We start from the raw sequence: 13,960 nt of genomic DNA on the forward strand, positions 1-13,960 counted from the left end.
GAGAAAGAATTTTTTTTTTTTAGCTGAAAAAAAAAAAACCCTATCATGGGAAATGAGGGGCACATCATTGCTCTTGAAAAATGAAGCCACACTCTAATGCCTCCACCAAACTTTTCACTTACTCAGCAGTAATTACTGCCAGAATGAGTCTCTGTGACCTTACATGACACTTGTTCTTGTTCCCAGACACTTCCACTTTGTTATAATTTCACTAACTATTCACGCTGGATTATTTCGAAATGAGAAAACTTCACCAGCTGCACAGGTTGCTGGAATCGACAAAGCGCCAGAGAATGAGAAAATACTTTTGCAATAGATTATTGTATATAAACATAATTCCTTGGAATGAATTGGAAGTACATATCTGTAGCTGTTCTCCAGGAAAACGTGCCACTCGCAGTGTGGTGGATGCTCTGAAACGTTGCAATCGTCAAGACAATAGCATTTTGGGTACACCTTCCAGCATATTAACGAAATCCTCATAAAGTATTATCAGCAACATCAAGATTCATTTACATAAGGAAGGGTATTTAAAAAATCAGAACTATGACCAGTTACTACACCAGAATTATTCTTAGACACGGAATCCATACATCTTTTGTTTTTGCCATCCTTGAGTTGTTAAATCATTCTTTCATTTTATGTTTGGTATCATTTGAGTTTTTGTTTTTCATTCATTTCTTTCCTTCTCATGACAAAGAGTCAAACTGTCTCCACACCACCCTCTTACCTTAAAAGACCCACTGTTGTCACCAAGGGCAACAAAACGCCCGGTTCCTCCCGAAACGGCCACAGCTCCATCCCCATTAAAGCCACCAGCAGCCCAGGGCCCCGGCAGCCCGGAGTAAGTACCGGTCTGACAGACTACAGGTCAGGGGTCTGAACCGGATGGAAAGAAAAAAAAAACATTCTTCCATCAGCCTGAAGATTTTTCATCATGACAAATCATTGTTTTTTTAATCTTTGTTTATTGTTTTTAACATTTTATGTGAATGCCAGACTCAAACAAACCTGTCTTTCCTTTAAGTTGATGTTTTTGTTTCTTTTTAAAGAACCACGTCAACTTTTCTCCCTCGTGGAAACTAACCTGCTGTTATGCTGATTTTCAGGGTGCTGGTGCTGCGAAGCCTCAAGTCCAAGGAGCCAAAACTACTGCCAGAAGTGCAGCTCAACCAGGTGAGAACCTGGGGAAAGCACAGTTCATTGTATTTCATTTTCTGTACATAAGTTTAAAGATTCAAGAATTTGTTATTATTTGTGACACAGCTAGTGCCAAGAAACCTCCCACTCCAAAAATTGAAAAAGGTAACCCAAATCAGCTAATAGTTGGAGATTGCCTATTTGCATGGCCCAAATAAAAAAAAAAAACACACCAAGTTTGATCTGAAGAATCAAACTTGGTCAGCTTTTAGCCAGCAGTGCTTCTAGTTAGTATTTACTTTATTCTTTTACCCTTGCCTCAACCATTTATCCTTCACGGTTGTTTAAAAAAAAAACCTCACGTCTGATTTGTTTTATTGTTTTAGATGCCAGGAGTGGGCAGAGCAGCCCTGGTACGCCCAAGTCCCCCGGCAGCCAGGCACTTTCCGCCGCCGAAGCCAACAAAGTGAAAAAGGTCGCGGTTGTACGTTCCAATCCGAAATCTCCGGGATCGCTGAAAAGCCGTTCTCCGGCTCCTCTGGCTGCTGCGGCGCCGCTGCCTGACCTGAAAAACGTCAGGTCAAAGGTCGGCTCCACAGACAACATGAAACACCAGCCTGGAGGTGGGAAGGTAACTCACTGTACTTGTTGGCACATCTCAAGCTTTCTTCTTTGATTAAAGATTCAGTTAGTGAGCATAAACAACACAGAGCGTGCAATTTTTTTTTTTTTTATTGTTTTCTCTACACCTAGCTAACACATGGCTTCAGCTGTTTTCTGAAGATGTTATTTACTGATAGACATAAACAGTACTGAACTAGTTTAGTGGTTGTAAACCTCGGTCCGCAGGCCTCTCTGTCCTACATGTTTTGTTTCTGTTTGCATGACCTTCTCTGCATGTTCTTGAAGCGCCGCTGAAGCATTTTAATCACCCAGTTATTTAAATCAAGTGTGAGGCAGCAAGGAGACACAAAAGACCAGGATTAGGACACATTACTGTAGTCATACTGTAATGTGTCCTAATAATGTTTCCTCCTTGTTTTGTTATTTACAGATGAAACAAGATATTTCTGTAGGCTATTTAAAAACATGATTTTTTTCCCCCTGTGCCCATCTGTCTGAGATTCAGTCTCAATAAACTATTTATTTTTCAAACTGTTTTTGGAGCACGTCTCCAAAAATTAAGATCTTTGCTGTCTGCTCTCTGGCTTGGTATGTTGCTTTTGGAGTATTCCCTTCTTCTTCGAGTCTCTTTTAAGAACATGTTGATAAGATTAAGATATGATTTTTACATTTATTATTTAGGATTAAAGCAATGAACAAATAACAAAACCCCTCAATATTCTGGTATTAAGCAAATATAAACAATTTCCTTAATAATTCTTGCTGAATTAAATTTGGAACAGTTCAATCAGATTTAATGTCAGTCAGGGAGGAAGACGTGCGTCTTCCAGAGTAAATATCTGGTTTCAGGTCTATCAAAAATAACCTGACGTCAAAGGAAAGCTGTCAGTTTCTTGTGCAATGCAGGTTTTGCAACCTTGGCTTATTTTATTGGAGCTGGTTTTCACAAAACAGGCAGCAAGAAATTTGATCAGTAGGGCAAAGTACATTCACTTACATTCAATTCTGACAGTGACACCCACTGATAAAGCCCTGTTTTCCTGCTTTTAGTAGCAAATGCTATTTTGGAAGAAACTTAATGTATTTTGCATGAGCTTTTGCAGCACCAATAGTAATTTCTTATGCAGTATGTGTCATAATCATTATTAATTCAATGACTTTTACTTTAATATTTTGTCCTTGTGAATAGTTTTGGTTCCTTGAAATCAGATTTAAATTAAAATCAGTCTGTTTTTCTGCATTAAAAGTCAACATATTTGTGGAAACATTTCCATTTCTCATTTTAACACACAACACATTGTTGGTGTATGAATATGTGACTGCTTTGTAAGATTGATATAGATGTGGAGGTTTATTTTGAACACAAAGACACTGCAAGCCTTTGGTCTAATTTTATGCTGGCATAGTCACATGTCAGGTTCTCACTGGCGACATGAAAAGCATTACATGGACAGCTTTTAGCCAGCACTACTTCTAGTTAGCACCACTGGAAGCCAACGAGAAAAGCTGACCCATTCTCCAGCCTGCATGCGGTTGCATGGATTCCTGCTGCTCAATGTGACGACCTTTTCAGCTCAAATCTTAAGTTTGCTTCTTTTTGCTCTCCATCTAAAAGCTGCCGTTTTCATTTTTCCAGGTGCAAATCGTGGAGCAGAAGTTGGACTTTAGTAGTGTGCAGTCTAAGTGTGGCTCCAAAGACAATGTCAAACACAAGCCAGGGGGAGGAAATGTGAGTAACTGGGAGACGAACTCAAAGCCCTTGAGTTTGTCTGCAGTTATGACAATTAAATCCAACCTTTTGGATAATTAAATAGTTGAAAAATTCTAAGTTGAAAAATGAAAGGGTAAGCTCCTAATAACAGGAATTTGTAGAATAAAAGTAAATTGATCATTTATGGTCTAAAATGAGGTACGAAATGAGATTTATAATAAATTAAAGCTGGCATTTGTAACTGTTTTGTAGCATATTACTTTAACCAATAGAGTAAAAAAAATGAATTTTGCCTTTGATATCATCTGGAAAACATTGTTGGTGTTTTATGCTGTAAATTTGGCTGTAAAATTTGATTTAGAATCTTGGAAGTGAAGCCAGACGGCTGAAATCCCAGATTATATTAAAAACCATCACATATTTACATTTTCACGCCAGACTTTGATTTTTTTGCTAATTTTAGGTCAATGGTTGATTCATGTATGACTTCAAAAGTATTAACACCTTTTGAATGATATTTTTATTTTATTGACATTTTGCCACATAAAAATTTTGAAGATGGACTTTTTTTTTTTTTACATCAATAAAAATCTGAAAAGTGTGGCATGCACGTGCATTTAGCCTTTTCTACTCCAGTGCAACGAATCGCTTTCACGAGTCGCCGTAACAGTCGTACCGTTCCTGAGGCGACTTGAGGAAGTAAATCAAAAATGCAAAGCTATGAATGGCAGCTTTAACACAAAGAGTCTAATTAACTTAATTTCCTAATTCAAAATGTCTCCTCTTCCTCTTCAGCTATTCTTCCTGTGCAGATCCTCTGACCTACCCTTTGTTGCTTTTCTTCAGGTCCAAATTCTCGATAAGAAGCTGGACTTATCCAACGTCCAAGCTCGCTGTGGTTCTAAAGACAACTTAAAGCACAAGCCTGGAGGAGGAAGGGTAGGAAATCTGTTTCACTTTTATATCTCTGGCTTCTATAAAGAGTTTCAGGATGTGTTGCAGCCACATGTGTGGCTCCTTTTGAAATGCTACCTATCTGTATTTACACTTCAGAGACATTATTGTGTCAGAGCAATCACATTGAGTCTGTTTTTTTAATTATTACTATTATTTTTTTAAATAAACACAAAACAGCTGCTTTCAGTGATTCTGACAATAACAGCCTCTTCCCCTCACTTCTGCACTTTTCCAGGTTAAAATACTTGATCAGAAGTTGGACTTTAGTACTGTCCAGTCTAAGTGTGGCTCCAAAGACAATATAAAACATGCTCCCGGTGGAGGCAACGTGAGTAGGGATGAACCCGACACCGTCCTCAGCAGTTCTTCAACAAATCCATCCAACAATTCCCCTCAGTGATCCAGATAGGACACAAACAGGGAACTCTGTGACTAACCAGCACTTTTATTCACTTTTTCAATTCTAATATCTTCGTTTTACCGGGATGATTTTTTTTCAAAGGATAAAATTGATCTTCAACATAGTATCATTACGGTCATTCCCTGAAAGTGTCAGATGTTTGACAGATGTCTTTTTCTTAACGATTTAAAAGCCTCTGAAATCTTTAAAATGATAACTTTGGCTCCAGTACCAAACTAAAACAAATACCAACACTATCATTTAACTGATTATAGTTGTAAGCCTTTTAGATATGATTTTCTTAGTCAACTGGATTAGCCTGACTCCCCTGAACTCCAGTTTTCTCCTCAGAAACTCTCCTCAGTGTCATTTCTCTTTCTGCAAGATAACATTATGTTTTTCCCTCCACAAAAAAAAAAAAAAAAAAACTATCCAGGTGCAAATTCTTGATAAGAAGCTGGATTTAAGCAGTGTGCAGTCCCGCTGTGGCTCCAAAGATAATATGAAACATGTACCCGGTGGTGGCAATGTGAGTAAAACATGGCTGCAGGTGTGCTAAATGCATCCTGAAGAAGAAGAAGAAGGATTGCACGAAACCTCCAGTCTGTGTCCAACCCGCTCTGACCTCGACCCTCCTGCCACTTTGACCTCTTAACGCCTGCAAATAACAGTTTTATCCCTGAACTGATGAGCAGTCATGAGCATTTTGTCCTGCAGACCTTCCCTTCTCCATGTCTCCTCTCGTCATCAGTCGTCACTAAGCGATGCTGTCGGTTTTGCAGACCAGTTTGGTGAATAAAATGCTCATGGTGTAACGTAAGCTTTATAACTGTTGAATGTGTCCGTTTGACTGCCACCAACCATCCAATCTGGACCCTGAACCTGCATGCGTGAATCCAGTGTGTCCTGTGTGGTTCTTCCTCAAAACTTTTTTTTAACTAAAATGTAGTTGGAAACATCTGAATGAAATGAACTAATTGTGCAGCAGGAGCTACAAAGAGCCTCTGTCCTTGCTCTCCTCTCCAAGCTAAGCCTGTTGTCCTCGACCTCACAGAGGAAAGACTGAGCACTTTGTGTTGCCACACAATTGACCGTAAGATGAGGTCACTCCAGGCTAGCACTGTGGTGCACAGACTGGCTTTCATCTGCAAATGACAAACGTGCAGCGTGAGCGCAGAGTTTAAAATGAGCATAAACATGAAGGCCATGCATCATCATTTTTACAACATTTTCGACTGAGTTGAGACTTGTAGCCATTTCCATGACTGAATTAAGATGAATATGTAAAAAAGGAAGAAAAGAAAACTGAGCTACTTAGTTAGATTTTTAAAGTAAAAGAAAAAAAAGAGATAGAAAGAACAAGAATGTCAATGGTGCAGCTGAAAATTGCCCAAGAGTGAGGTGAGGCTGGCTCATTTGGAGAAACACTGACGACAAATTATTAATCTGCAAAGTCTGCAGTTCAGGTGTGAGATCATGGTATGAATACACACCATAGCTGTGGATTAAATCTAATCCGCAAGCATCATCTCTCCACCATCACAGTTTGTTCTTTCCCTCAAATCTGAGTTTATAATAGTTCCTACAGTTTTAGTCTTGGGGTAAAACATGTTTCCAACAGAGACAGTTTTGATGGACATCATAAGACTGATGTTTGAAATAATTTCCACTTAACGGCTCTTCCTGTTATACTTATCTGCTTTGAAAACCATTAAAAAATTACTTTGCATTTTATATATATTTCATACTTTTCATATATATCTGTTTTCAGGCTCTGAAATTTGATGATGCATGCACTTTAAGCTCGGCCATTTTTTTTAGTTCAGTACTAAAACTGGATTTAATAGTAGTCTGCTCTCTAATGTGCTGTTTTATTGACCAGTTTCTACCTTCTTGGAAACAAACTAACAGACCTACAAAATGCTACAGTTGAAAGTGATGTGATGTTTAGTTTTTGGTGAAAACTGTCCTCCTGCTCTCTGCTTTGTTTCTTCTGTAGGTTCAAATTGTGCACAAAAAGATTGATTTGAGCAACGTTACATCAAAATGTGGATCGAAAGACAACATTCGTCACAAGCCAGGTAAATTCACACATCAGCTGCTGCTATATGTCAAAAGTGCTTAAAAATGAAAAAAAAAAAAAGCTAATGTTTCCAGAAAGACTTGCTTTGAATGGGTGTACTGGTGGGTGTACTGGTGCCGGTTTTGGGGATTTGTTTTTGAACCTCTGTAATTCATTAACTACTCGGTTTCTTTTAAGGTGGTGGAAACGTGGAGATCAAAACCGAGAAGCTAGAGTTTAAAGTTCAGTCCAAAGTCGGCTCCCTGGACAACATTGGTCACGTCCCCGGAGGTGGACAGAGGAAGGTAGAGACGTCTCATCCTTCCTGCAGTTGAAGATCTCTGTGTCTCTTCCTTCTTCCAGAACATTAACTTCATTCTAATAGAGTTCAAAAGAAACAGTTGTGGTGTAAAGCATTGAAATAGATAAAAATATTTAGTATTAGTATTATTTACCTTTTTGAATAACATGATCGATTTTCCATTAGTTTAGCAACATTTATTGATTGGTAAAGATACATACTAGAGGATAACATACATTTGATAGACCAGTAAATTAACTAGAATGTTGGCAACACTGTTTTCTAAAATCAGCTATGAAGTGGAGACTAGTGAAAAGGAGCTAAAGTTCTGGTTCTGGTTGTATTGATCCCATTTGTTTTTTTATAGAAACCTATAATGTGAGAATCATGAGTGATAATATTCCAGAGGGGTTTAAACCCAAGCAGCAGGTTTCTGCAGCGTATCGAAGGCTCATCTGTTTCTCATCACCGCTTGCCTCCTCCTCCATTAGAGCTTCTTTCATTGTATTTCCTTCATTAAAATTCTTTTTTAATTATTATTTCATAACAAAGTTCTCATTATTTGCATTATTATCGGTCAAATATTGCTTTTTCTTTTTCTTATTATTGTTTCTGTTGAAACCATCCCATTTGTTTTTGTTGCATGCGTTGTCATTTCTCCCCGCCGGGGCTCCTGTGTAGCGGGAGAAGGGCAAGGACGCGGAGGGGAGCGTCTCAGACAGCATGTCCATCCCCTCCCCTGTTGTCACCCCCCCTCAGTCACCTCAGACTGTCCCTTCAGCACCTACCACACCCATCCTGACGAACCCTCTCATAAAGATTGAGGACTCGCGTAAGTATGAGCGAGTTGCAGGATTTCACAAAGAAAACGAGTTTCCTCTGGAACTTGGGGGGATTGATGCACTTGTGCATGTTGTCCAGCAGAGGGAGTGCTGCCGCATGTCGCACTTCTTCAGGCCTTCTTTACTCTGAAAAAGTTAAATTTGTACATTTGCAATGACATACTATTAAATATAAAAATGATCATGTTAACTATTATTTGTATTGCGGTCGTCTTGCTACATTCACAAACTTCAGTGTATTTTACTGAGATTTAAACTTATAAACCAACACAAAGTGGCACAAACCTGAAGAAGCGGAAAGAAAATATTTCATTGTTTCCAAACTGATGCTTTGAAAAACCACGTTTTGCTGCAGGCTTAGCTTCTCGCCTCTTGCGGTCCACCAGCTCCGCATGTTGACTTACTCTTTCCAGTCTGAGTCAGACTGGATACAGAACCTTTGTGAACACAAGTTTTCAAGTCTTACTACTGAGTCTCAATTTTTATTTAGCTCTAGACTATTTTTAGATTTTTAAAACAAATAGAAACCCAAAAACCTTTACAAATAGAGGATGGATATATCTTCTTCTCTCAGATGTCAACGCAGCTAAATAAAAGCTCATCGTTTCCAATCTAACCACATAAAAATAAGTTTGAATAACGTGACTGTTATTAGTTTAAATGCAACTAAAATGTGCATTTATTCATTTAGAAATGTTACTTTGTTTTTAGTCAAAGTTTTAATGAGCCATTGTGGAACACCCAAAGAACCACTTGTTGCAGGCCACTGCTCTGGACTTTGATTAGGCCATTCTAATACATATTAATATGCTTTGATTTGATTTATGCTGGTTTAAGGTCGATGAATGGTCGTCAAAGCTCTTCAGCCTCAAACTGGTTTTCTGTACTTTAGCTCCATTCAGTAAAACTTCCCCAAAGCATAATGCTGCCACCCCCATGCTTCATGTTGGGAGTTTCATTTCAGACACTTTGTGTTGCTTCGTGTTTGTCTGTATCGTATAAAACGTACTGAAGTCCCTCAGATTTCTGAAACTCCTCAGAGTCTAATTACCTCAACAGGGGTCATAAATCTGACCTTTTCCACCGGTTTGCAGATTGAGAGCCACAAGCTGAACTTCCGTGAGACGGCCAAGGCGCGCACCGACCACGGCGCTGAGATCATCTCCCTGGAAGACTCGCCCCAGCAGCTCAGCACCGTGTCGTCCTCCGGCAGCATCAACATGACCGACTCCCCGCAGCTCTCCACGCTGGCCGACCAGGTGTCCGCCTCTCTGGCCAAGCAGGGCTTGTGAACGTGCCCCCGCCTCGCCCCGCTTCCTGCTCCACCTGCTCCACCTGCTCCACACCACCACGTAGAGGAGTTGCAATGCCTTCCTCATTACTTTCACTGGACTTTTTTTTTTTTTTTTTTTTTTTTTAAGATACCCATCACTGTTTATCCTCCACTAACCTCTTAAATTTGCTGAGGCGTTTACTTTTAGAAAAAAAAGAAAAAAAAATCCAAGTAACAGGCCAAACTGTGTTGATTTCTCTCTGGGGTTTTTCTTGCAAAATACTTAAACCTTTTGTAGTAAATATTTTAGGAAGTAAAGCGTCCAGCTTTCCCCAGTGAACCCGAGTGAATTGTTTCATCTCAACACATCCTGATGAAAACGACTTGGTTTCCTGTCACAGACTGTAAACCTTTACCAATTTCCCTTCGATGGGTGTTCACTAATGTTTGGGTTTTTTATTTTAGATACACAGAACCCGAGCCTTGAGTGAGGAGGGCGAATCCAACTCTTTAGCTCCAGTTTGACATAAAGGAACGTTGACGGGCTCTGATGAAGGTTTGGGAGGAAAAACGTCAAAAGAAAAGTAGCAAATTTCTTGTCTAGCCAGAAAAAAAAAAAAAAAAAAAAAGTCTTTCAGACAGTCTCTCTGCTTTCTTTGCTTTGCGTCCCGACATGTGCTGCACCTCCAGCTACAGCGGGTGACAGTGGAGGGTGGTGTGGCAAAAACAAGACCACTGAGGAGCTGTCTTCCCGTCACCCAGTGTCTGAACCCAGATGTTCATCCAGACATGCGATACCCATGCCTCAGTTCACCAGTGGAAAGGATTCCTTCAGTAAATAAATACATGGCTCCAGGCCTGAAGTGTAATTACATATTGTGCATTTTGCGTTTATATGAGGCTTACAGATTTTATGACATTGGAAGTGCAGATGAGCAGTTTATCACTGCCGCTATCTTTTATCTTTGTAGCAGCAATATTGAATTTTGACCACGTGACGTGTCAAATAAAAGGACATTTCTGCAACTCTTTGTACAAAAGAATGTTGGCACCGGAATAGAATAATACAAACTTTCATTTTGAAGAGGCAGCTGGAATTGTATAAAACATGTGCTATTTTGTTCGACTGAAAGAATCTGACTTTTGACAGAGAAGAAATATCTTGTCTACTTTATGATAAATTGGTTTGCCATAAACACTCATCTTAACATTTTAACCCAAGTGAATATCTGAGCTAACAGGGTGACGACCTTTCAGCATCTCATTGTCAACACAAAATGTCCTCAGTGGTCTAATTCCTGGCACACCATCTTCAACAAAGGCGATTGGGAAGTTTGCTGGACTTTAAAAAATAATACAAAAAAGGAAAAAACAAAAGGCTAGGAAGTTTGGTTCGCGTTGGGCCAGTTTTATAATCGTGTTCTGTGCATATATGACATGTATTTGATATGAACGGACATTTGTATTGTGCCTGCTACTGTCAGTGTTTTTTTTTTTTTGTTTTTTGTTTTTTTACTGCTCCTACTGTACATGTGCTACAGCTTGAGTTATGGGCTGAAAACCTTAATACAGAATTAAAGGGAGGGACTTTATTGTGTGCAGTATTTAAACCACAGTAAGCATTAAATAATCAGAACGAGGCTATTTAGCAATTTAAAAAAAAGTATTTCAAATTCTTGTTAAATAGGAAAAATAATCTGTTGTTGCCAAGTAGATCGGTGGATGAAGGGATTTTTGTGAGCACTGCATCATTAAGGTAAGCAAAAACAAACTGTAAAGCAACAAGTTCACCTCTTCAGGCACTTTATCAATACCTCTTGTTCATCACCACGAAGCAGGAAACACATCTGCTTCCCTTTAGATTCAGATACTTGTAAATTATGTGGACACACTTTGAGCACGTTGAACCTTAAAACTGCTGATTTTATGCATTTAAACGGGTATAAATCCTTAAAATGATTCACATTCCTAATGTTGTTTAAACACTTATAAGGTTTTTTAAATTCAACAATGGTAGTTGTCAACCAGAAAGAACATTTTGTTTTTCATTCCCTTAAAAAACATTGGCCAACGAGAAAAAATGCTGAACCTTTGGCTTTGATGCCCCAAATCAAATGTTAGTTTTGTCAAATGCTCCAATGTGTCTGCTGGAATTACATCACCAGTGATCACAAAGAAATGTACTTATTATGAATAAATCTGGGCATATTTAAGCTCTAAAGATGACACATTTAAGGGTTTATGACACCAAGGCTCAGTTCTTCAGCTGCTGTTATTTTCTGTCAGGAAAACATCCCTTTATTCTCCCCAATTCCCTCATGATCCACTTTGGCACTAATGAAACATTCTTGCATGTGTTTAATGTAAGAGGCAGCCGTCTGCTTGTTGCCTCCCTTTCACAGAATGATCTCCAGGTGTTATACCCCGTTTGTATCCGCTCCGGACTTTTGGAAGGGTCAAAACTCAGCAGACACGTAGAACTCCAAGGTGTGCTCGCAACATTATCTGCATGCTGCCGTCTTTAGTTGCAGTAGACCACGTTCCGTCTCCAGAGATCAGGACAGAGATGAGGTGGAAGGAGGGGACGAGACCTGATCCCCAGCGTGCTGCGAAGAGGTTCCTGCAGTAACAACACTCACCTTTATTTTGTTTTTGGTTACTTCTGACGCTGTACAGACGTGGAAATGTGATTGTTCTTGTTATTGTGCATTGATCAGTAACTGGTTTATGATGATTCTTGTTGCTGTATATGTGTATTTGAAATAAACGCTGCAAAGTCACACTCACGTCCGAATGAACCTCGAATGAATGACTAAGACGGGAACAATGGTGCCAAGTTAAACATAAATGTTTTAATGGTACTATTTACAAGAAAGAAAACAATTCTGCTTTTTGATTAGGTTATAACTGCTGCAACAATCGAACAGGTACATTGACATCTTAACTACAAAACAAACAAAACAAAAAATAAACAGAACGGTTGTGTACAAAGGAGGCGGAAAATGAAAACAACCATAGATTTTTTTTCTTTTTTTGCATAGCAATTAGTTACGTAAAGTGGAGGAGGGATGAGGTGAGAGCATAATTACAAGGATGTGAAAGTGGAAAAAAACAAAATCTGGCTTTGAACTGATCATTCTGAGGAAAAGTGTCATTAAATTGCTGTCCAGAGAGACCTGAGCTCGGGTGGCTTCTAATTGAGAGCTGCTACATTTGAAATGTTTAAAATCTTGTTAAGCTGATACAGAAACCATAAAGAAGGATAAAAAATAAAAAAAAGCACAGAGGTTATTGTGTTTATGTCGCCACATTTTCATTTACAGCCACAACTGTTTGCAAAGGAGTGAGATTAGCTTTGAGGATTACTGGTGTGATCGGACTAACTTCATCTTTTTCCGTTTGTTTTTATTTTAGCATGCAGGCAGCTTTCTGCCGGGCAATTGCTCAAACCTGAACATAAAAATAGAAAGCAGCTCCCGGGTCTGTGCCGTCACCCTATTTTTTTTTTTTTTATATATTTTTTTTTTTTGTAAAACAGAACCGGCGGTGGGAACCTGTGCAGCGAGACGGGAGCTCTCCGAAGAGACTGGAGGAATGATTTTACTCTTCAAATAAAAACAAATTAATGCGTTACACTGAAACAGACAGAACGAGATCAACAAAAACATGTCAGGAATGGAAAAAAAAACAAACAAACAAAGAAAGCAAACCAGCAGAACTAGACTTGGCAGTACGAGAAGTGCACTGGTGATTTCAGGCGACCTCTAGTGGGGGGAGGAGGGAACCACATCTTAAATGTACCTGTTTATGTGGATGAGGAGCAGGAAGAAGGAAGTAGGGAGTTTTTTTTTTTGTTTTTTTTGTTTTTGTTTTTGTTTTGATATTTGTCACTCCACTAAAAATGTACATGGGGATTTACAAGCAAACTAGTCAATAGAAAACACCCTTTGGCCATATGTTGAGGAGTCGCTACATAGTGCGCTACAAGTGTACACGCGACATGAACACCACTAAGCCCCCATGTACATTGTTTAGCCTACTACAGAACTCACTTTTTGTAATGTGTTGTTTTATACTTTTTTTTTTTTTTTTTTTGCATTTATCGGTTTTTTTTTCCCTGTGACAAAAACAAGTGAAGGGAAAGGCTTCTATCTCCATAATGTTCACTAAAAACTGTGAAAGTATTAGACTGATGTTTGAATATCAAACAACAGGAACCCATTGAACAACATCTTCAGCTTTGAGGTTCTGCTTGTTAATGCCAGAGAGGAGCCGTGTGGGGCGGGGCAGCGGGGCCTCCGCCTGCCTGCAGCTCATCGGTGGGACGAGGCTCTGAGCTTGGGGCCGCCGTCGTCGTCGCAAGGCAGCTCCGCGTCGTCCGAGTCCAGGCGCCCGAAGGCAGACGATCGGCACCCTGAGATGCTGCGGGCCCTGGGCCTGATCGGCTGGTCGCTTTCGGGCTCTGGAGTCGGGTCTTCTGGCAGGGGGAAGTTGCGGCGTTCCCACGGCGCTACGGTCTGAAAAATAGAAACAGAAGTCGATATTGGACCAGAATAGTTTTTTCTGATGCTGATTAAACTTGGATCAATCAGTCGCAGTCGGGTAAATTGTTAAGATGCATGTTGATCTTTACTTGCAGGATGTGCCTTA

The 13,960-nt window shown here is 39.6% G+C and overlaps 2 protein-coding genes across 21 annotated transcripts in view; one reads left to right on the forward strand and one right to left on the reverse strand.

Moving 5' to 3' along the window:
- The window catches only part of LOC129368236 (microtubule-associated protein tau-like), a 29,610-nt gene extending 17,514 nt beyond the window's left edge, over nucleotides 1-12,096 (forward strand). For 6 of the 17 annotated variants that reach the window (XM_055043125.1, XM_055043130.1, XM_055043131.1 and 3 more), the window contains 11 exons: nucleotides 701-844; nucleotides 1,110-1,176; nucleotides 1,267-1,305; nucleotides 1,527-1,771; nucleotides 3,401-3,493; nucleotides 4,322-4,414; nucleotides 4,668-4,760; nucleotides 5,269-5,361; nucleotides 6,832-6,913; nucleotides 7,093-7,199; nucleotides 9,132-12,096. In XM_055043125.1, coding sequence (XP_054899100.1) covers nucleotides 701-844; nucleotides 1,110-1,176; nucleotides 1,267-1,305; nucleotides 1,527-1,771; nucleotides 3,401-3,493; nucleotides 4,322-4,414; nucleotides 4,668-4,760; nucleotides 5,269-5,361; nucleotides 6,832-6,913; nucleotides 7,093-7,199; nucleotides 9,132-9,329 — 1,254 coding nt within the window. In that variant the 3' untranslated portion in view covers nucleotides 9,330-12,096. Of the gene's footprint in view, nucleotides 1-700; nucleotides 845-1,109; nucleotides 1,177-1,266; nucleotides 1,306-1,526; nucleotides 1,772-3,400; nucleotides 3,494-4,321; nucleotides 4,415-4,667; nucleotides 4,761-5,268; nucleotides 5,362-6,831; nucleotides 6,914-7,092; nucleotides 7,200-7,876; nucleotides 8,028-9,131 lie in introns of all 17 variants that reach the window. The other 11 variants (XM_055043135.1, XM_055043139.1, XM_055043141.1 and 8 more) reach the window with 9 other exon arrangements.
- A 46-nt stretch (nucleotides 12,097-12,142) lies between these two features.
- The window catches only part of LOC129368235 (KAT8 regulatory NSL complex subunit 1-like), a 36,785-nt gene continuing 34,967 nt past the window's right edge, over nucleotides 12,143-13,960 (reverse strand). For all 4 annotated transcript variants that reach the window (XM_055043122.1, XM_055043124.1, XM_055043123.1 and 1 more), the window contains one exon: nucleotides 12,143-13,827. In XM_055043122.1, the coding sequence (XP_054899097.1) occupies nucleotides 13,624-13,827 (204 nt within the window). In that variant the 3' untranslated portion in view covers nucleotides 12,143-13,623. The remainder of the gene's footprint in view (nucleotides 13,828-13,960) is intronic.

The sequence above is a fragment of the Poeciliopsis prolifica genome, unplaced genomic scaffold (assembly GCF_027474105.1).
Source record: "Poeciliopsis prolifica strain line A6 unplaced genomic scaffold, Auburn_PproV2 SCAFFOLD018, whole genome shotgun sequence".
Lineage (NCBI taxonomy): Eukaryota > Metazoa > Chordata > Actinopteri > Cyprinodontiformes > Poeciliidae > Poeciliopsis > Poeciliopsis prolifica.